At 40.6% G+C, this 20,917-nt stretch overlaps 1 protein-coding gene across 9 annotated transcripts in view; it reads right to left on the bottom strand.

The window, feature by feature from the left end:
• The window catches only part of Magi2 (membrane associated guanylate kinase, WW and PDZ domain containing 2), a 1,405,204-nt gene that overhangs the window by 162,802 nt on the left and 1,221,485 nt on the right, over positions 1-20,917 (bottom strand). For 5 of the 9 annotated variants that reach the window (XM_021191616.2, XM_021191614.2, XM_021191617.2 and 2 more), the window contains 3 exons: positions 16,871-16,902; positions 10,929-11,118; positions 1,987-2,028 (listed from right to left, as the gene is read on the bottom strand). In XM_021191616.2, coding sequence (XP_021047275.1) covers positions 1,987-2,028; positions 10,929-11,118; positions 16,871-16,902 — 264 coding nt within the window. The remainder of the gene's footprint in view (positions 1-1,986; positions 2,029-10,928; positions 11,119-16,870; positions 16,903-20,917) is intronic. The other 4 variants (XM_021191615.2, XM_029534897.1, XM_021191618.2 and 1 more) reach the window with 2 other exon arrangements.

Raw genomic sequence — 20,917 nt, 5'->3', positions numbered from 1 at the left:
CTCCCTCTCTTTCTCTCAGGGTTCATCTGTGTATCCCTGACTGACCCAAAACTCACTCTATAGATCAAGCTGGCCTGAAACTCACAGAGATTCCCACTAGCCTCTGCCTCCCAAGTGCTGAGGTTAGAGTCATGCACCACCATACCTGACTTAATTAAGGTTCTTATATCCTTTTAATAACAAACTCAACAGACTTTTTAGTCTTTTTCCATTTGATTGACTTCTGTACTCATTGATACTGCTGATTTATGGCCCTGGATTCTAAAGAAATACCCTAAGCAAGGCAAGTTGCATGTGGTTTCTGTGACACTCCCTAGCAAGGCTCACTTTGTCTGGCTTTGATGACTACCTTTGATAATTTGATGAAAAATTATTTTAACCAGGTAAGAAATTTTATTAGAGAGCGATGTTGAATATAGTCATGATTTTCTATATTTTGATAATTTATGTATACACTTAAAATATTTGGATTGGTTCTTTCTTGAAAATTTGAGTCACACATTAGAATAAGGTATTCAAACTAATAAGTTTTATCTTTTATAGTTTAGATGTAAAGTACGACTTTGTACATATATCAAGATAACAAGCTATTGGGCAACCCTTCTCCTCTTTTATTTTTAAATAAAATACATTTGAACATGGAGATTTTTCAAGAAGTATATTTTCTGAAGCCACATTAAGTCCTGATTTCCATTTTAAACATAATTACTAGGCCTCATTTTCTCCCTGGGCATAAGATATTTTTAAACATTACAAGGATTTTATAGTCAGCAGCTCAGTCAGATGTAAGAATAGCCACAGCCTAAAGATTTCAGACCAAGCTAAACACTTACTTTAGACATTATTTGGATGCTAAGCCGTATCTTCTGTGTTTTGTACATACTCAAAAAATGACAGAGAAACTTAGGGAATGAATGATCTCCAGTGCACACACTCTCCAAGGGGTGTTAGAGCACGCTGAGGTGGATAATGAGCTGTCACCATGGAAATGCACTAGGATGTGTGCTGAGGCCCACGGATGTGAAGCAGAGCTGTTACTAAGTGACACTGCTGTCTACATGCTCTGAGTGTGCAGGACTCAGATCTAGCAGTCTAGCCAGCTGTTCAGGGGGTCTCATTAGGGACTTGAGAGGGAAGGGAGTCTAATTCTTCTTCCTCCTTTGTGTCTACGGCAATGTTATATATTGTGTTTTTGGGAGGGACAAGTTAAAAAAAAAAAACAAGTAAAAGTATTAAGAAGATATTTCTTAAGTTCTTAAACTAGAAGCTATAATATTGTACCTTAATTTAAAATAGTATCAAAATAAGTTTTGTAACTAGAATTATTTTTTAAAAAACCAAGTTGATAATAGGTATTTCATTAAGCTGAAAATAATTTCAATCTATATTAGCAGATTCTTTAATAAGGTTTTTAGGGGGCAATATTTAACTTTCCTCTCCTGAGATAGTCTACCTTCTTATTTCCACTTATCTGGTTAAAATAAAATATAAATTATAGGAGTTATTTATTATTGCTAAGCAGCCACTTTAAATTTTTTAACAGATATCAGTTTTAATAATATATTTTAACAATTATCCAAATTCCATCTTACTATAAAGCAATTGACAAGGCTTATTTTTGAATTCAGTCTGGGAAATCCAGCGTGGATATTAGACACATTTGATAATTCATCTACGTGAGCATTTTAGTAGCTAGTAGCTGCTCTGCTGGGCAGCACAGATCTGTCTAACCTGAAGGGTTTCTTCAGCAGTTGTTTCTAAGTACAGTCTCTTAGGGACTTTTTCATGACTTTTTGACTTTTGTTGCCAGGATCCAGACCCACAGGGCTGAGGCTTGCTCTCTATCTTGAACATATGTGAATATGTAGGCGAATTAATTGTCACAGTGAATATTACGTAGTGAAAAGTTGACACTATCTAGGAGAATGACTGGTTACACAAAGTGGAAGACGTGTGTTCACAGAACTGTGAATTCTGAATACTTGCCAGAGGAATCCATTCGAACACTGGTCCTGGGTGGCACTTGTTCTGGATGGGAAAATGGGGAATTAAAGTTGAAATTCATTTATGGCATTTTAAAATTCACCTTTATTTTCTGTTTTGTTGATACTACAACTCCCCCAACCCAAATCTTCTGCTCAAGTTTACACTTTTTTCACTTGTTCCTAAAAATCTAAGGAAGTTGGTGGATACATTTACCTGCCTATGTGTCAGTAGGTATGTTCATGTATTCTCACATGCATGAAAATAAAGAGTATGGATTGTTTTATGAGCACGGAAAACTACCATTTCCAATATTATTAGATTTTTATGTTCAATATAAGACTATTTATTTGGAAGAATGTCAGTTCAGAACCCAAAATCTATGCAGCAAGAGTCCTTTGAAACCTTATTATGATACTTTTTCATAAATATGATGAAAAGTGATATTTCAATCATGATCACAGTTTTAATACCAGTCCAAATATTTTGAGATTCCTAATAATATGGAGAGCTGAAGTTATGCCCAAGCAATTCAGTTAAGCTTGCTCATTCTAGCAACATAGAACCTACATTAGAATTATGATTTGGCCTACAACATATCTAACGACATAAATTCCTTAACATCAAAAACATGAAACAGATGTAGCATTGTCTCACAGAATTCTAGGACTCTGGAATCCTAGTCCTCTGTACTGGAAGTATTTGGAGAGCAGCTGCTCTCATGGGGTAAGGATAGATGCATGCAGGTCCTCCCTACAGCCTCACAGATGTGCTGAAGAAATACAGACTATATCAGTAACTATTGAACGCATAGAAGATGACATTCCTAAACTGTCCCTTGAGTTTTCATCTGCTTTCTGAAGCTATTGCACCCCACAGGGGAGACCACACAGGGCTGCCAGGCTGTGTTCTTCATTGGGCAGATGGTCAGATACGCTCACAGTGCTGAGAGACTCACAGAGCTCATTCTGTATGTTAAACCAGGATCATTTTCAGGAAATACAAAGTTGCATGAAAATATCTTTTTGTTTCTAACTTGCTTGTAATTAAACCTCGCTATCTAATCATGTATTCTCTCTTCACGACTACTGTGAAAGCTTATGCTTGTGTTGCTCCCTCTCTTTGCCCTCCTTTTTGTCTTCCTTCTTTCCTTTGTTCTTGCAGACAAGGAAGATGACAGAGCCCAGGCTGACCTTGAGCAGGGTTTTCCTGCTTCATCCTCTCTGGAGCTGAGTTCAGGGGCATGTGCTACCACTCCTGTTCACAGCGGTACAGTTTTTTTTCCTACAATCTTCAAGTATTCTTCACCTTCCTCTATAGTTCTTCCCATAGACACATTCCTAAACCATGTGATGGGGTTTAATCTGAGGCATGCAGAAGACACATGCGTATAAACCTTGCCAATAAGCACCCAGCCAAATAAGGATTATGTTAGGATATCTGAGAGTGGCAGAATATTACTGCTTTTATGATGAACTTAATATAGTTTACCATATTTCCAACAATCAACTAAAAGTTACCACCAAATTCTTCTAGGCTAGAAACACACTGTTGATAAAATAATTGCAAAGTTTTCTTACCAAAAAAAAATCCCTCCTCCTTATGTTTAATATGTAAGTCAGTTTTAAGTTGGAATACATTTTAGAACGTTATTATCACAGTCATGTAAATAATTATATAACTATGATATATAATCATATATATGATTATTCTTTATTAAATTTATAGAGGCACAACCTAAGACTATTCAAGCAGATCGAGGGGAATGTAGCCCAGAACATCTCAATGTTAGGCTACCATGACTTTATAATAGAGCTATATTACAGGGAGTACTATAAACACAAGTGTTTTATCGACAAGTTAAAAAAATGTTACAATAAGACTTAATTTGGTTGTTTCAGTCTGGGGCTCAGTTCTTTTTCATAGTGGGCTAGTCTTGTCCAGGGGGGCAGAGGGATCATGCCTGCCATGTAAGCCATATAAAGACAAGTTAGTTTTCTAGCAGGATCGCTCCTTTTTAAAGAGCCTTCATGTTTACTGTGGTGGTCTAGGATTTTGAATTAGAAATGTCCTGTCATCAGAAAGACAGAGACATGTCAGGGGTGGAAAATTACTACCTTCTAGATACTGCCATCAGTGTAAAGCCGACACTTTATATTATCATAATCTCACTAGGACTTACCTGCCACTTAGTAATTAATTCCATTTACTGAAGCCCTGATGGACTCATATTTATTTATAAAAGTACTTTGGGTTACACAGGGAACCTGCACTAACACTACTCTTGCACACTGAGGAACTCTCAGATAAGGACTAAGTTTTGGGTCCAGTTTTCACAGTTTTCTGCTCTTCCACTCTTCATCTAACTTCAGCAGCACCAAGCTTTAAATTACCGAATATAACAAGTTCACAAACCATGCCATTCTATCTAATCCCGCAAACTTGGGAAGCTGTGCTGTAGCATGCTTATCTTGCTGTCTATGATACTAGCTTATGTCATGGTGATTTCTTAGTTTAAAAGGATATATATATATATCTCACAGTTTTCTCAATAGCTTCCTAAAGATACCATTTTTGAAATCACATTTCCGAACTAATTAAGATCTATGTATCAAAAATGGCAAACACGGCTTTAATGGATTTATCGACCTCATTTTCCAAAATGTTACCAAAGCAAAGTGATATATTAGAAGTGCCAACTAAAAGGCAGTCCCCCCCACCCCCACAGGTCAAACCATAAACATAAATTACACCAAGGGTAGAGTGGTAAAAGGCAGAGAAAATTTACATTTATAGTATAGTTGAGGGCATTAAAATAATAATGTGCTATATTTTTCTCTCTTCTTATGATTCTGATGTTAAATAACAGGTAAGAGTGTCTTAATACTTTTAACATTTCATCTTATTTTAATAGTTCACTAAAATAAGATTGTGCTTGAGAGAACACGTACAAGAGGTAATTTAATTAAGCGTGAGGAACATCATTACTGTCTAGGCAATGTGGACCAGGGCTAAGGCTCGTGTTCAGTTGCAAGTATGCTCCCTGGGTGGCAAGATGCACTATTATGATTATTTAAATACCAGCCTGCATATGAGTCCTCCATACATCTGTCCTTTCCAGTATGCAGGATCAGCACTGGACCCCATGGAGAAGGGGTCCTGGGGTCAGGCCAGCTCAAGTGATGGACTCACATATGCTTGAGGGCTCTCATTTTGAGTGCTGGGGAAGGCTCCTGTATTGTGTGATGTGGCCTCTCCAACATCACTTTCCTGAGTCTCTGGCAGTGTACTGTGGTAGATGGTGTCATTTTGATGACACATTTGCCTAATGGCTCTTTGATTAGGATGGGAGGTGTTACAAACTCCACCTATTGTTCACAAATAACAAGGAAGAAGCCTCTTCTCAGGAAATATAAGTACTTCTCTGGGAACAGCATGAACTGTGTGTGTATTACACAGAGCAAGGGGCAGATCAATAATGAACGAGCAAAGGGAAGGGGAGAAGCCATATCGTGGCAGCCACATTTGCCTACCTTGATTTGTTATAGATTGTAATTTTGGGTGTGCTACTGAAAAACATTTTCATCCCCTTAGGCTCTTTTCTGACCCGTGGGTACTTCTGATTGCTACTTTGCCAGGAAGAACCAGGTGGTTTATTATGGTTTCTAATTTCTGGAAAGAAAAGTCAATGGTGTGAGCTATTCTTGGAGAAATTTCAGAGAACTTCTGCTTTAAAGATGCTCTGCCTTCGGAGTCATCAGACAGACAAGCCCTTGACATGTTTATGATCGTACTCTTGAGTGATATCACAAAGGAGTATGGAAAAATTGAACTTCTTAAATTGTTATTTATAGTAACCAAGGTCCAAGGCAAAGAGGAAAAAAAAAAGTTTGGGCGCCTTCAGTGGTGATGTATTTCTGCTTCAGAGCAAGGGACAGGCAGTGAGGAAGAGTGTCAGGGGAGGGGGCTTTTCATTCATTATTCTAGTTTGGACCCTCTCTTCTGCTTCAGCTACATTTTAGAGTGTGCTCAAAAAAATCTCCCTATAACTTGATATTGAAAAGCTGAACTCTTAGACTAAACCTGGCCTTAGGAAAACCGAGGTAATTAGACAAGGCTCTCCCTTCCTCAATCAAGCTTCCTTAGACGAGCTGGAGCCTTAGGTTGTAAAAGCCCAAAGCGTGCAGCACTCACTTTCCTTAGAAAGCTCTTCCCGCTGCCTTGCCAGCTTGCAGGAGGAGATGTGATTGGCATGTGTTGTTATCTAGATCTAATCTTTCCTAGGGGGGCAGAGCCAGGCAAGATTAAGTGCCTTTCAGTGCAGGGATTATTGCAATGTTGAATTGGATTTAGCCGGTGTGTTAAGAACTCAGATGGCAATCGACTGATACTAACTGTGCAAAATTTCCTAACATAGTTTTTCTCTATTTAAGGTTGCCATGTTCAAGATCTGAACATGTCTACACTTTTAGGTATGGGGGCCGGGGCGTGGCATTCACTGGAAATTTGATTACCAAAACAAGCTACTGAAATAGTCATCCTAAAACTAGTTAGAGATAAAACTTGTAGAGGCAAAAACTTTATTAGTTAAATAAATTACTTGACTAAGTAACTGGGAAAGTATTTTTCTTAGTTTTAATGTTAAAACTTGTTGTCAGGATCTATACATTAGAAATATACTTTCATTAGCCATGATGGCTATTTCTTGAATAGGCCATGTAGTAAATGAAATTTATTTTTTATTTTTTAATTTTTTTTGGTTTTTCGAGACAGGGTTTCTGCGTATAGCCTTGGCTGTCCTGGAACTCACTTTGTAGTCCAGGCTGGCCTCGAACTCAGAAATCTGCCTGCCTCTGCCTCCCAAGTGCTGGGATCAAAGGCGTGTGCCACCACGCCCGGCTCGTAAATGAAATTTATATGATTCATCATTCAAATAAAGATGGTCTTTGGAGAATGACAGAGAAACTATTAATAACCATAACAAGATAATCAAGACCAGGGCACCCCAGGAAATCTCAGGTGCCGTTACCCCACATGGTCTCATTGGTCACTATCAAAAACCATTGTCCATGGGGAAATATGAGGTTGGAACAAGGCTAGCATCATCCATACAGAACATGTGGGGAGGGATGAAGCAGTAAGGGTTTTTAGGAATAACTTTCCCACTCCCTGTTAGAAACCTCCTCCGTGGCCCAACACTAGGAATGCTTAAGCTGCTCCTTTTGTGCTTGCAAAGAAAGTTCCCTCCTTAGTGAGGTTCATCAGAAAAGGCCACAATAGCATGCTTATCCAAGGGCCAAGGTGGGCCTGTACACAGAAGCTGGGGAACTACCAGCAGTGTAGTTATTTTTACTGTACCACTGCACACATTCAAGTCCTAATGTTATTTATTGTGTGCCACAAGGCAGTCTTGCTCAGAAACTGTTTCTCTATGTATTTCGCCTTAATTTTCTATTTAGACATGAGTTCTTGTGAATTTTCTCTCTTGAGTGCCTAGCAGAGTTTTAGATACATGTTGAGTGTTTCATACACTCTTGGTGGTTGATGTGGATTCTTGGGGGGCCATCTCTGGGCATTGTGCTTTCAAATGACAGGCACCACCCCGCGTGCCTGTGGGTAGAGGCTTTTCTTATTTTCTTTCCTTTCTTCTGGTGTCTCCTCACCTTAGAACATCTCATGAAGCTCAGAGGTGGTGCAGCTTCCTCTCAGATTACCCACGTGCCACGCCCCGCTTCATGGCTCTCTACTAGCCTATGGCTGTCTTTCTTTGTCTAAAATCACAGTTTCCCCAAGGAGTACATCTTTATTAAGATGCCCTATGCACGTACATTAAACTGTCAACTTAATCTAATTAGGAGTCAAATGAGGCACGGCAGAATTTCCATCATTTGATAAATTTCCATCATTTACAGGGGGAACAGTGACTTGAATCCAAATAGTTCTTTACAATTTTACAGAGCCCAAACATTCTGCAGCTCTGTAGAGCCCAGGCTTGTAGGTGGAGGGAGGGGCATCTTTCTATTTGGAGACTGCAACCCAGTTCAGAGTGTGAAAACAAAACTCTTAGTGTGTCCTGGCAGGGTTGTAAGGAAGGATTACCAGGATCTGCATTAAATCAGGGAAACTTCAAAGTGTACAGATTAGAGCAGGATTCTATTCTGAACTGTCCTCATTCTTACCCATTCTGTTTTCTCTCAGGAAGCACATTCCAGGCAGAAGAAGCAGTAGATCTGAACTTAAAGCTCGTGGACATGATTCAAAAGGAATTTGCACAGAAGAAGGGTTTTGCAGTGAAAAATTGTAAATCTGGACTTTTATTTGGGCTTGATATGCTTCCTGACCACTGTGTTGAAAGTCCTGTTAGGTCGGGCTTAGCTTAGGCTGCGCTTTCCAATCATTAGTTAAGTTTTTCATAGCATTGTGGTATGGCTGTTTGGGAAGCTGAGGAGGGAGGTTGCCAGTGTAAAGCTAGCTTGGGCAATTTTGTGAGATTGCCTAAATAAACTAAAAAACAGGTATTACTTTAAAAATGTGAGAGAATGAAACGTCTTAATATTTGGAAATGGGCAAGGTAAGAGAGAACCAAAGGGCGCTGGGCTGTTTGCTTGTATAGCAAGTACAGAAAACCTTGCTCACAGGGCTCCTCCACCTTCAGGGACAGATGTTTGTTCACCTGTTTCATTCACACCCCACTGAGTGTTAGGAGGTAACCTGGTACAGGAGGGGAGGAAATGAGCTTCCTGAGAGGTGTGGCCTGAAACAAGCCTGTGACCTTGAAACCTTAGAGGGTTGATGGACACAGGCCAGTGGGCTTTGCACTGCTGTGGGCTCAGGTTCTGGGGGAGGGACTGTTGGTCTTGCTGTTGTTGCTGCTGCTGCTGCAGAGGGGTATAAAAGCTCTTTGGGGGTGGGGGTGGGGGTGGGGAGTGGCAAAGGAGGTTGAGGTAGCTGCTTTGCTCAGATCCAGGATGCTATGGGAGGAAGAGAGGGGCAGCGAACAGAAGCGAAATGGCTGATGCTCCCTACAGAAATCCTTACTGCTTTAGGGTTGAATAAGGGTCTTATACAACTCCTGTTGCGAAACTGAGGGCATGATTGTCTTAGGCACTCTCAGACAGAAGACGCTGGAAACAATATAAATGTGGCCTCTGTCCTGAGTCATCCAGCTTTGCATTGACTTGAAACCACACAAAGATAGAAGCAGAAGACCAACAAAGGACAACACCAGGAGGAAGCAACTCCTCATAGCCCCCGAATGCAATTAAGCAAGCCAAGGACGTGGGGATGATCCTAGTCCAGAGATGTGCTTGATTCGTGAAAGCAGGGGCATCTATTGTATCTTCTTCTACTCATTTACACCTTTGTTTCTTTCCCCATTAGATTTGCTAGACCAGGGCATACTGTTCTTTTCTGGTGTCTTGCCACAGTGCTGAGAGCAAAGTAAGTATTCAATAAATACTTGATGAAGTAGAAATACATTAAGGGATGGGTTCATAGCTTTGTGGTTTTTTTTTTTCTCCCAATTTAATGAGCACCAGTAATCCAAATGTATACCGTTCATCATTCAGTGATAACTGCCCACTATGCTCTGACTTTACTGTAGCAGATGCTCGAAGAACGCAACCCCTCAAGATATCTCAGTCATTTATCCAGAGAAGGCAGAACAAAACCCAGGAAATTGGATGTAACTGGTTATTTAAAAGTGTGTGCACGTGCGGGCTCATTCTGATGAAAATGATTTCTCAATGGCCTGTTGTCCTAACAACCAAAATGACTTCCATGAACTGTTTGTCACAGAGGGTAGGGGAAAGGTGTAATGTTTGCTTTTCCCTTGACCAGCTGGGTGTATAATTCTCAGCCCCTGAACTCATCAAAGGAGCAAGCGGCTTCTAGATCCCCTGAGATCACACAGGGCTGAGAACTTCCCATGCCTGATGCATGTGATGAAGTCAGAACCCATCTGCTGGTGGAGGGGGTGGAAGAAAAGGAAGCCAGCAGAGTGCAAAGGAAGCATTGGGAACCAAGGCCTTTCAACTACGCTTCATTCCTCCACTGTTTCTCCAGTTATTATTCAGTGTCATGTTTTATACACCTGTGTCATTTAGTTTGCATAGAGGAGAGGAAGGGACACAACAAAAGCCCAAATAATTCCAAAGGTCTTCAGATAGGGAGCCAGCACATGTACAGGCACATTAAAGGCAGCAGAAGGTTCAGGCAGCAGTGATTGGGTCCTGCTTCGCCTTGCTTTGGGGACGAATTGATTCATGCCTCCGAGATGGAAAGACTTGCCTATAATTTTATTTTACTCGAGGCCTGGACTTCTCCAATGACTGCCTTCAAGGCTCCAAGACAATAAAATTTAAGCTCTAGATTCAAGGTCAGGCTGAATGGATTAGAAGTTCCAAACAGTGCTTTATTTTATTTGGTGACTTGAACCAAAGTAGCAACCAGACTCCATCCTCATTCTTCAGGGAATTAGGGGCAAACACAACTGAAGCTCCAAAGATACTTTTAGAAGTGATAGGCTCTTGAAGTCAATGGGTATGGAGATTGCTTAGGAAGGCACTAAGTTCTGTCACACATCAATGAGATGTTAGCTAATCATAACAAATATTTAAACTTAGATAAAAGTTTAAATTGTTCTTATTATAGATATTCTTTCTTTGCTATGCTAATTATCCTGATTAGATCATTCTATAATATGTGCATGTATGGAAACATTCACACGGTACCTCATAGAAATAAAAGTATCCCCACTTAAAACGCAATTACGCAGAAGAGAAGCCAGGCTCGAAGGACAACTGTGGAGCGGCCGCCTTACTCTGGAGATACCTTGGAGCCTCAGAAGGTAAAATCATGCCACCAGATCATCCAGCCCCCAGGGATCCCCCAGGCTGGTGTCGGCCGCTATCAGTGTACCCTTGCTTTCCATGGCTGTCACTTACGCCTACTTTCATAAATGGCTCTCGATTTCTCGTAGAGCTCATATGGGTCAGGCTTCCGTGGGTCAAAGGCCTCTGTTGAATCAGGGAAGGAGCTCCTGTGAAGGGCAGGCGGGAAGGGCAGGTTCTGCGGGACGGCCGGAGCAGATAAACTTGTTTGAGGACTGCCTTGGTTCTCCCACCGGTCCATCATCTAAAAGAAAAGGAGAGCAGAGAGCACAACCGATGGTGGGTTCAGCATGGTGATTTCCCTTGTTACCTTTACAAAAGACCTCCTTGCCTTGTGGACTTTTGCCCCCAGGAACAGTTTGGTACACACCCCTCCTTTTCTATGTAAGAATGTAACACAGATTTCTGTAAGTAAAGGTAGTGCCTGGGATTGGAAGCAAACTTATATACCCTTGCCATGGATTAGCTAGGGGTCTTTGGTAAACTCTTCATTTCTCTGATTTGTTTTTCTTTATAAAATATAGCATCCCAAGATAACTTATGTGCATATGTTCAGAAAGAGGGTAGTGTAAGATGGTCCCAATTTATTATACTTCTCTAAAACAGAAATCTAAGTAGTCTGTGCATATTTGTTTAACATCTGTGTACAGGCTAGCCGTCTCTTAGACCGTTCCATCGCTTCCCCTAAAGTTTGTATGTGTAGGACCATCTGGGACCAATGAACTGCAGTCTTCTAGGAAGTCTCATACACTGTGGGTGTCATAAGGTCTCCCCTAAAATATCTCCATTAGCATTATAGCTAACTGCTTCCTAATTGGCCATGCATGACCCCTGATCCCCACCATAGCTTGGGACATACATGAAGCTGGAACTAGCACAGCCTTTTAGCATGAAGGCTGTTGTTACTGCTAGTTTCACCTTGACTCGACCAGTAACTCGTCCTTCAAACTTGATTCCTGCCTCTCTCCCTTTAAAAAGCAGGCAGTATGTGTAAAGTGCAATGGTGATAGCCTCTTGTACCTGGACCTTGCCTGTGCAGGGTCAGTACAGTTCTCAGGATCAAGGCCAAGTTCCCATGAGGATGTGAGTTCAGCTCCCTTTACTCATGTCCTTCCCTGGCTCCCCTGCACTCTTTCTTGCCTCAGAGGCTTTGCAGACCCTCTCTCTCTCTCTTTCTCCTTCTATCTGCATCCTCTCCCTCATGTTACCTGGATACTAGCTACAGATAAACACATCCTTTTCTAGAAGAGTCGGCCTAACCATTTGGGCCATGCTACAGCAACACTTACCTTTCCCAACTGTTAATAAAGATTCTATCTATAGTAGGTATTCAAGAGTTATAAATTAATGAACATGTAATTAAAATATAGGGACATCTAAAAAACTGGTATGTTTATACAGCTTCCTGTTTCCTATTCTATTTTCTTGCTCTTGTTTTTTACACGGGCTATATTTTCGTCAGAATTCCAACTCCCACCTCTACCTGCCAGTTACCAATACTGAAGGCTGGGAGGGATGTGAGTGACCACAGACACCTGTCCTCTCCAGACATGCTGTGAGTGACAGTAACGATCCCTTTGCCCATCCCACCCACCTGGAACTGTGGTAGGGGTCAAAGTTGAAACTAAACGTAGTAAACTTGGAAACAAGTAGGCTATTGAGTTTTAATCCAGCAAGACTGGATTTAAATGGTTTTCTGTATGGGATCCTGCCCAAGCTTTCATTCAATTTTTTTTTTTTTTAATAGCTGGCAAGGATGAGTTCAGCTGCCTCACATTAAATATAACCTCTAGAAGCATAGACAGGGTAATTGGCTTACCTGAGGTCCAGCAACAGATCTTGGTCAGAACCAACTTATACTTCTAACAGGGGTATCTGGTTTAGACTATATCACTTTGGGAACAAATCTTGTAAGCATCATAAAAATCAAATATAATTTTGTGCTCATAGGGGTTTTTACTTCTACTTAGTAAAAACCCTTAAGTGTGTATTTCAAATTTAATAGAAACATTTATATAGGAAGAGAGTTTTCTTTTCATCCATTATAGTGTCTTTGTATGATGTACCAGGTCACGGTCCACAGTTGTGTTTAAAGACCCAGCTTTTAAAAGTGGTCAGTTTGACTGCTTTCAGGTGCCATGTAGGTACATTTCACCTGTGACATTCTCAGTTCTGATTCTTAATCTTAAGACAATAAAAACTAAAGAGTAAATACATTAGAAATAAGATCTAAGATGGGTTAACATCCCACTTGTCAACATGGGACTTCAGGAAACGCACCCCCCCCTTCATCTTTTGCTGGGGTTTTCTAGTATCCACATGTGTTTTGCTGGTGTGCATATTACTCATGTATAACCTCTGAAGGGACTACGCTTCTGGAGAAATATTGGTATTTCTAAAAAGCAGTCATAAAGCTAAAAGAACAAATAATGCTTTGGGCATTTTAGGGGAAATTCTCTGTGGCAGATTGACAAATTCTACAATTTCTATAGCCCAGAGGTTGGGAAATTAGTCAAAATTCCAGGTCATGCCTGGTAAAGCATCCATAACTTCTTTCAATGACATTCATCAAACCTCCAGTCACTCTGTCAGGGGTGCTTTAAAAACTGGAGAGTACAAAATCCACGTCTGTGGAAAAGTAGATATCTAGTCTTCTCCCCCATGTAGCTACTAGACTGCTCCCTCAAAATAAGCTTACTTAGGATTGAGAAAACCTTTTCCTTGGCTTAGAGATACACTGTGCTGAGGCTGGAGGGTTAGTTCTGTTGACTAAGAGATCTTGGTTTCTAGATTCCACAAGTACCTTGAATTCAGATCCTGTCCCATTGCTCAGGGCCATGGGTGTTACTTATTGTACCATTGTCTTTCTGGCCTTGGGTAGTTCAGTTTATCCTATTTGCCTAACATTTATCTTATAACTAGGCTTATTGGGATGCGCTTGTCTCAGCAGTGACCATAACTAGGGTGATTTGTAAACGACTCATGAGACTGACAATGGAAATGAAGTTATTTTCTATGTGTGGGAGAAACTTTGCTCTCTTTGAACTAATGAATGGCTAATGAATGAATGAATGAATGAATGAATACCTGACACTATGGTTCATAGTTCAGCACAGCCTCTGAACTAAGAGTGGCTAGAGAAAACATACAGTCTACACCCAGACAACCAACAATAAAACAGAGAAGGTCAGTGTGGGAATTGCTTTATCCCCAGTTTCTGGTTCTTGGTTGTATATAGCAAATAGAGAGCTTAGGAAGGAGACAGGCTTTCCCCCAACAAAATATTTCTACAATTTGTTTTCTTCCCTTTGAGAGCAGGATAAACACAACCTAACAAGCTGAACCTACTCCTGTACTGTGTTAGGTGGGGCTGGGAAAAGAAGGCATTGGGTTTGACTCCTTGAAACATACACCACGATCCTGCCACATGGAGACAAGGAGAACTCATTATGACCAGCATCTTACTTGTTAAGTGCTTGAGTAGCACGTGGCTGAGACCAAGGCAGAGGCCAGGTCTCAATTAGGACGTTTCCTCACTGAGCATGTCATTAGTCTTACTTAGAAGACTGGTGTCTGAACCCAGACACGGTGGATATGGTATATTTGTCTTAATTAACAATTTAGCACATTGTATTCATTTTGTGGAGTGATTTACGTGCTAAGGGTTTGTGCACTGGCATCTGCTTTCCACAGTGATAGATGTTTATATGTTTGAGCTCAACACGTTCAAACATGATTGTAAGCACTTTCTGTGGATTAGCTCAGAATCCCCACAGCGACAAACAAGAGGGTATTAGCATTACTTTCATTTTACAAATATGGTCTTTGAAACACAGGGTCTTAAACAGCTACTTTAAGGTCATAAACCAATGAGGAGAAGCAGTGGCACGAACCTGGGAAGAATGCTTAAGAGTCTACATTTCAACTGACTGGACCTTAGTCCAAGGAGTTTTGTGTAGAAATGTGGAGGACATTAAATCAAAGGCCTTGCATATTTACTCAGCCTGCAATCTGGAGGTCCAGGCCTTAGCTCTTGTAAAGATGCACAGGTTCAGGATTAATTGTACGCTGGGTTCTATAAAGCCTTTTGGGGAATTATTGACTATGGGTATAATTACTATAATGATGGCAAATGCTGTAATTATGCCAAATGACATAATTTGTGTGACTGTAGTACATGTAAGAAAATCACTAGATTGCATAATTGTCACACTATGATGAGGCTGCAAGGTTTCTGGTAAATCAAATGTGTATAACCCCAGAGCCCAGATTTGAGTTGGGAATGGAACTATTTAGAAGCTGGGCAAGATACACCACATTTCATGTCATGCATTTAAAAATACCTCTTTCAAAGTTGCTTACATCATTAAATGATTTACTAAGTTCAAGGCACGCTGCTTTCCCTCTGATGTATTCTGTAGACCAGCTGAGCAGATTTCCTAAGTGAGGATCTACTTTGTGCATGTCCTGCTTTGCCACTGAATCTGTCCAGCTGTAGGATTTGGACATTCTATAAGGGTAGCATATTCTAAGTCACAGGAAAAGGAGATCCAGAAAACCAACATGGCTTAGGAAACAGGTGGTTGATACTGGCATAGGTTGGGTGTTGACTGTCCATGTTGTAAAGACTTGGCCCCTGGATCAGCATGCCTGGGAAGCAGTGGGACTCGGGAGAGAGAGAACATGCCAGGAGTGTATTCTCAAAGAGGACTGTAAGGCTCTAACCATTCCTTTTTCTCTTTGCTCCCTGGATTGTGACGAAAAAAGCTTTCTTGCCATGAGGTGCTGCTTGCTACACATGCTTTGAGCATCCCAGTCAGTCAGTCATAGGCAGGAACCGTCATAATAGACCCCAAATAAGACGTTCCTCATTGTAGGCTAGTTATTATCCTGGGCATTTTCTTATAGTGCTAATACAACTTGGTCGTTTCAACCTTAGGACAAATGAAGACTCTAACTGCCAAGCCCACTTAGCTAACCTAGTTTTGTAAGATCATTATTGGAAGTCACTAATTTCTTGTGCTGGTGTAATGTTTCAGTATCTTTAAAAGAGAAGTAGAACCAGAGAGGTTAGGTGATGGTAGAGGTCACCAGTATCTGAAGAATCTTAGAAACACTACTCTAAGTGATTGTCATGTTTACCATGTATATTATATACAATGATACATATAAATATATATTCAGGATATATTACTTATCTATACAGAGCTAGAATGTAAGTGCATATATATATACATATTTCTTTCTATAGACATTAGAATGTAAATAAAAATGAAAAGAAATGTTTGGAAACCAATTTAATTTGTAGGACAAGCCCTCCTACAAAATTTGAAAATTTAATGTGACTACGTGATAATATAGTGTTTGTGAAAAGAAAAACAAAAGGTTTATAAAGGTATTTTTGTCACATCATACTGAAACTGTTGATGCCTATTTTGTAATGGGACAATTACAGAAGTGTAAGATGAGTTATTCTTGTATTGGATGGCTGGTAAAGGTGGCCATGCAGATGTGCATATCCTGGTAGAAGTGAGCCGCAGCACTGACTGGTAAGGCTCATTGTATAGTATATTGTTAGTGTCTTTTTGGCTCACCATACCTTACAGTTCATATGTAACCGGCATTAATTATATCAAGTATGTATTAAAACCTGTTACTAAGTTGTCAGAACATGAAAGTGGAAACAGGTCATATTTAGTATTTTGTTCATAAGTATTCTTTGTGTCACAGTTAAAAAAATCCTTTTAAAAAATCATCTATAAGATACAAATTTAGCATACAAAACATTTAAAAATGGACATAATTATAGAAAATAAGATGACTTTTCTCTGTATTTGAGGACAAGAAAGGGCAGAAATGCTCACAGGGTCTGTTCTTCTGATATCCTGGAATCAATCTCAGGGCTGGAAGAACATTTAAGGTCAATTCCCTGTTTTATTTACCAGGCATACAAAGTAGATAGAAATAAATAAGGACACATGGGAATTCCAACTTACAGGCTTTGGAGTTTTCCATGGAGAAAAGAAACCTGGAAAAGAGAAAACAGAATTTGAGCTTCAGAAGCACACTCCACTTCCAGGCACACTTTGGAAGCACACTCCACTTCCAGGCACACTTTGGAAGCACACTCCACTTCCAGGCACACACTTGGGAAGCACACTCCACTTCCAGGCACACACTTGGGAAGCACACTCCCCTTCCAGGCACACACTTGGGAAGCACACTCCACTTCCAGGCACACACTTCGGAAGCACACTTCACTTCCAGGCACACACTGTATGGTGTTACGCCAAATGTACTTCACTTCAAATAAGCTGAGAGCATCACAGACACTCTGAGGGCCGTGTGCCTTCTTCAAGGAGCACAAGGAAGCTCTTGGGAAGTATGTCATTGAGACTATAAGGAAAATGTTCTTCATTTGGTAGCTGAGAATTCTGAGGTGCAAAAAGAGTTGTGTAGTAATGGCAAATGTCTGCTTCAGAAGGCCCAACCCTGAGCCATGCTTAGGGGGTCTTTGTCACCCAGCAGGAACAGGAGAGATGGAGAGAGTAGACAGGTGCAGCGTTAGAGTTTTTAGAGGTAAATATCCTGGTTTAGGGTAGGAAATAATTCTGAGTTTTTGGACCCATTTTATGTACTTTACAAACAAAAAATATTTGTTATTCTTATATTTAAAAAGAATTAATACATCTCTATGAAGATTCAAGATCATGGGATGGAGAGACGGCTCAGTTGTTAAGAGGGCTGGCTGCTTTTCCAGGGGACCGGAGTTCAATTCCCAGCAACCACATAGTGGCTCACAGCCATCTGTAATGGGATCTGATTCCCTCTTCTGGGTGTGTGTGAAGACAGATCACTCACATACATATAAATAAATACACTTTTAAAAGACTCAAATCTTATTAAGTCTTGCATGCTGCTCTCCACTGATGACCTTCTGTTTCAAGTTTCTATTTTCTTTACACCGTGATGCTAGCACATGTCAAGTCAAGCAGGGCAGTGTTTGTTTTTGAAATGGAAGGGAAAAGATGCTTCAATATAATGGTGTTGGTACTGACATATACTGCCCCTAATAATCCAAAACATCATTTGCCGTGCCCAAATTACCTTCTTCTCATACCATATCTTCTCCTTTTCAACAATTTTTGCTCATATTAATATTAGGTGAGGTTTAATAAAATGTCCAATAAAAGTGAGTCATTGAGACTGTACCTCATACCATGCTTATCATCTTTAGAGCCGAGACTTCCAAAATGGGAAGACTTGACAACCATGACCCATTTACAGGAAAAATCTGCAGAAACGCGGACACAGAATTATCTAGATGCTTAAGCAATCCAACTCGGTCATGTCAAAAATGCTAATTACCCCTCAGTGGCCCATTGTGGGAAGATGATCCCTTCCATAAGAAGAGAAGACACTGCAGTTTGTCATGTGTTACAGCCTTCTGTGGAACAGCTGAGCCCGTATTCAGATGTCATCACCACCCTGGCAGATTAACATTTGTCTCTGTGCCTAGCTCTTTTTTTTTTGTCTTAAAATAAGTTTTAGTTAGTGTGATTTGGCTATAAGGACTTAACCACATTCTTTTTTTAAAAGAATTGAGGGCAGAGCATGAAGACCATATACGTGGCTTCCCCTGACCATTCTGTAAAACGCCAAAGACGTTGACTCCGAGATTAGATGTGTGAAGTGAGGCTAAGCCACTCAACATTTACTTTGTCTTTTGAAAAAAAATTGCCATGGGAGTTCTTCTTTTCTGAGAAAAGATGTGGTTTGCACATTTTTACAATATCCAAACATTCAGATTTCCGTTGCTCCCCCTATCCTGTGTGGCATCAAGATGCTGAGTTATTTGCCGGGTACTGGGAGTTTCTCTGACTTTGATGTAACAATGCTGAAAGTAGTCTCTCTCTGTTATAGAGGTCTTGTCTCTACATACACCATTAAAAAAAATTCCTCCTATGGAAGATGTATAATCACCTGACCCTTGGCAGTTATGATGCCAGAACCAGAAGGGCCTGAAAGGGGCATAGACCAGGAGGTGGGATGGTAAACCCACCGCCTTTCATCCTCAGACACCACTGTCTCCTTCCCTATGACACTTTCCTTCGGGCTGGACCCAGGACTTGGCTGTTTTCACTGACATGCTTTCTGGAATATGTCTACCGCAGACAAATACTGAGTGTCAGAGGCTGGCCTCTCTCTGTTACCAATGAGGAATTCAGAGATAGGTAGGAGGAAGTATCAGTGCACCTTCTTATATTTCTTTGGCAAATTATGCTAAAAACATTTAAATCAATCTGATTAAAAGCATATTGGCTAAGATAAAAAATTCAGGTGACAGCAGATGCTGGCGAGGATATGGAGAAAGAGGAACACTCCTCCATTGCTGCTGGGATTGCAAGCTTGTACAACCACTCTGGAAATCAGTCTGGGGGTTCCTCAGAAAACTGGACATAGTACTACCAGAAGATCCAGCAATACCTCTCCTGGGTATATACCCAGAAGATGTTGCAACTGGTAATAAGGACACTATGTTCATAGCAGCCTTATTTATAATAGCCAGAAGCTGGAAAGAACCCAGATGTCCCTCAACAGAGGAATGGATACAGAAAATGTGTACATTTACACAATGGAGTACTACTCAGCAATTAAAAACAATGAATTCATGAAAGTTTTAGGCAAATGGATGGATCTGGAGGATATCATCCTGAGTGAGGTAACCCAATCACAAAAGAACTCATTTGATATGCACTCACTGATAAGTGGATATTAGCCCAGAAACGTAGAATACCCAAGATACAATTTACAAAACACAAGAAAATCAAGAGGAAGGAAGACCAACAGGTGGATACTTAATTCCTTCTTCGAATAGGGAAAAAATACCCATGGAAGGAGTTACAGAGACAAAGTTTGGAGCTAAGACGAAAGGATGGACCATCCAAAGACTATCCCACCCAGGGATCCATCCCATAATCAGTCACCAAACACAGACACTATTGCATATGCCAGCAAGATTTTGCTGAAGGGACCCTGATATAGCTGTCTCTTGTGAGGCTATGCCAGTGCCTGGCAAACACAGAAGTAGATGCTCACAGTCAGCTATTACATGGAACACAGGGCCTCCAATGGAGGAGCTAGAGAAAGTACCCAAGGAGCTGAAGGGGTCTGCAACCCTATAGGTGGAACAACAATATGAACTAACCAGTACCCCCAGAGCTTGTGTCTTTAGCTGCATATGTAGCAGAAGATGGCCTAGTCAGCCATCACTGGGAAGAGAGGCCCCCAAGTCTTACAAACTTTATATGACCAGTACAGAGGAATGCCAGGGCCAAGAAGTGGGAGTGGGTGGGTAGGGAAGCAAGGTGGGGAGAGAGTATAGGGGACTTTCAGGATAGCATTTGAAATGTAAATGAAGAAAATATCTTAAAGCAAAAAAGCATGTATCTTGGATACTTGCACGTTAGTCTTAAGTCAGAAGGTCATGCTTTCTACATGAGTAACCTCTAATCTTCTGCTTAGCCTCGCTGACAGGACTACAGAAATGCTATAATGGAGTGGGTCAAAATATTATATATTATAAAGGTGTCATATATTATAATTTCTTCATGACCTCTCTAGGAAACCTAGTCTATTCCAAAGAACATTTAAGGAAAAACATTCCAAAGAAAAAGTGAAACCTTTTAAATCATTTAAGGGACATTCAAGTTATTATATTGGGGTTTATTTCTGATTTTGTTTTCTGGTGAGGGGAGATCACAGACTTCCGACAATTGGGAAGCCTCATGCATATACACCTCGCACTTACACATATGTGCAGATACTGACTGTGTGCAGTAATTTCTACTCGCACCTTTAGTGAAATTTGCTTGCTGCATTTTGTTCTTGCCTTTTCTACCTCAGGGATACTTGTCCCCTGGTTTCCTGAAACACACACATTTTGCCTGGTGCCCTAGCTTTCCCTGTCCTGTGCATTTTACTAGGCTTGGTTTGATGAGCCAGTTGTGTTTTTGGCTTTTAACTGCTTACCCCACAGAAAC

Source organism: Mus pahari, chromosome 2 (assembly GCF_900095145.1).
Source record: "Mus pahari chromosome 2, PAHARI_EIJ_v1.1, whole genome shotgun sequence".
Classification (NCBI taxonomy): Eukaryota; Metazoa; Chordata; class Mammalia; order Rodentia; family Muridae; genus Mus; species Mus pahari.
This window is presented reverse-complemented; position numbering and strand designations above follow the sequence as displayed.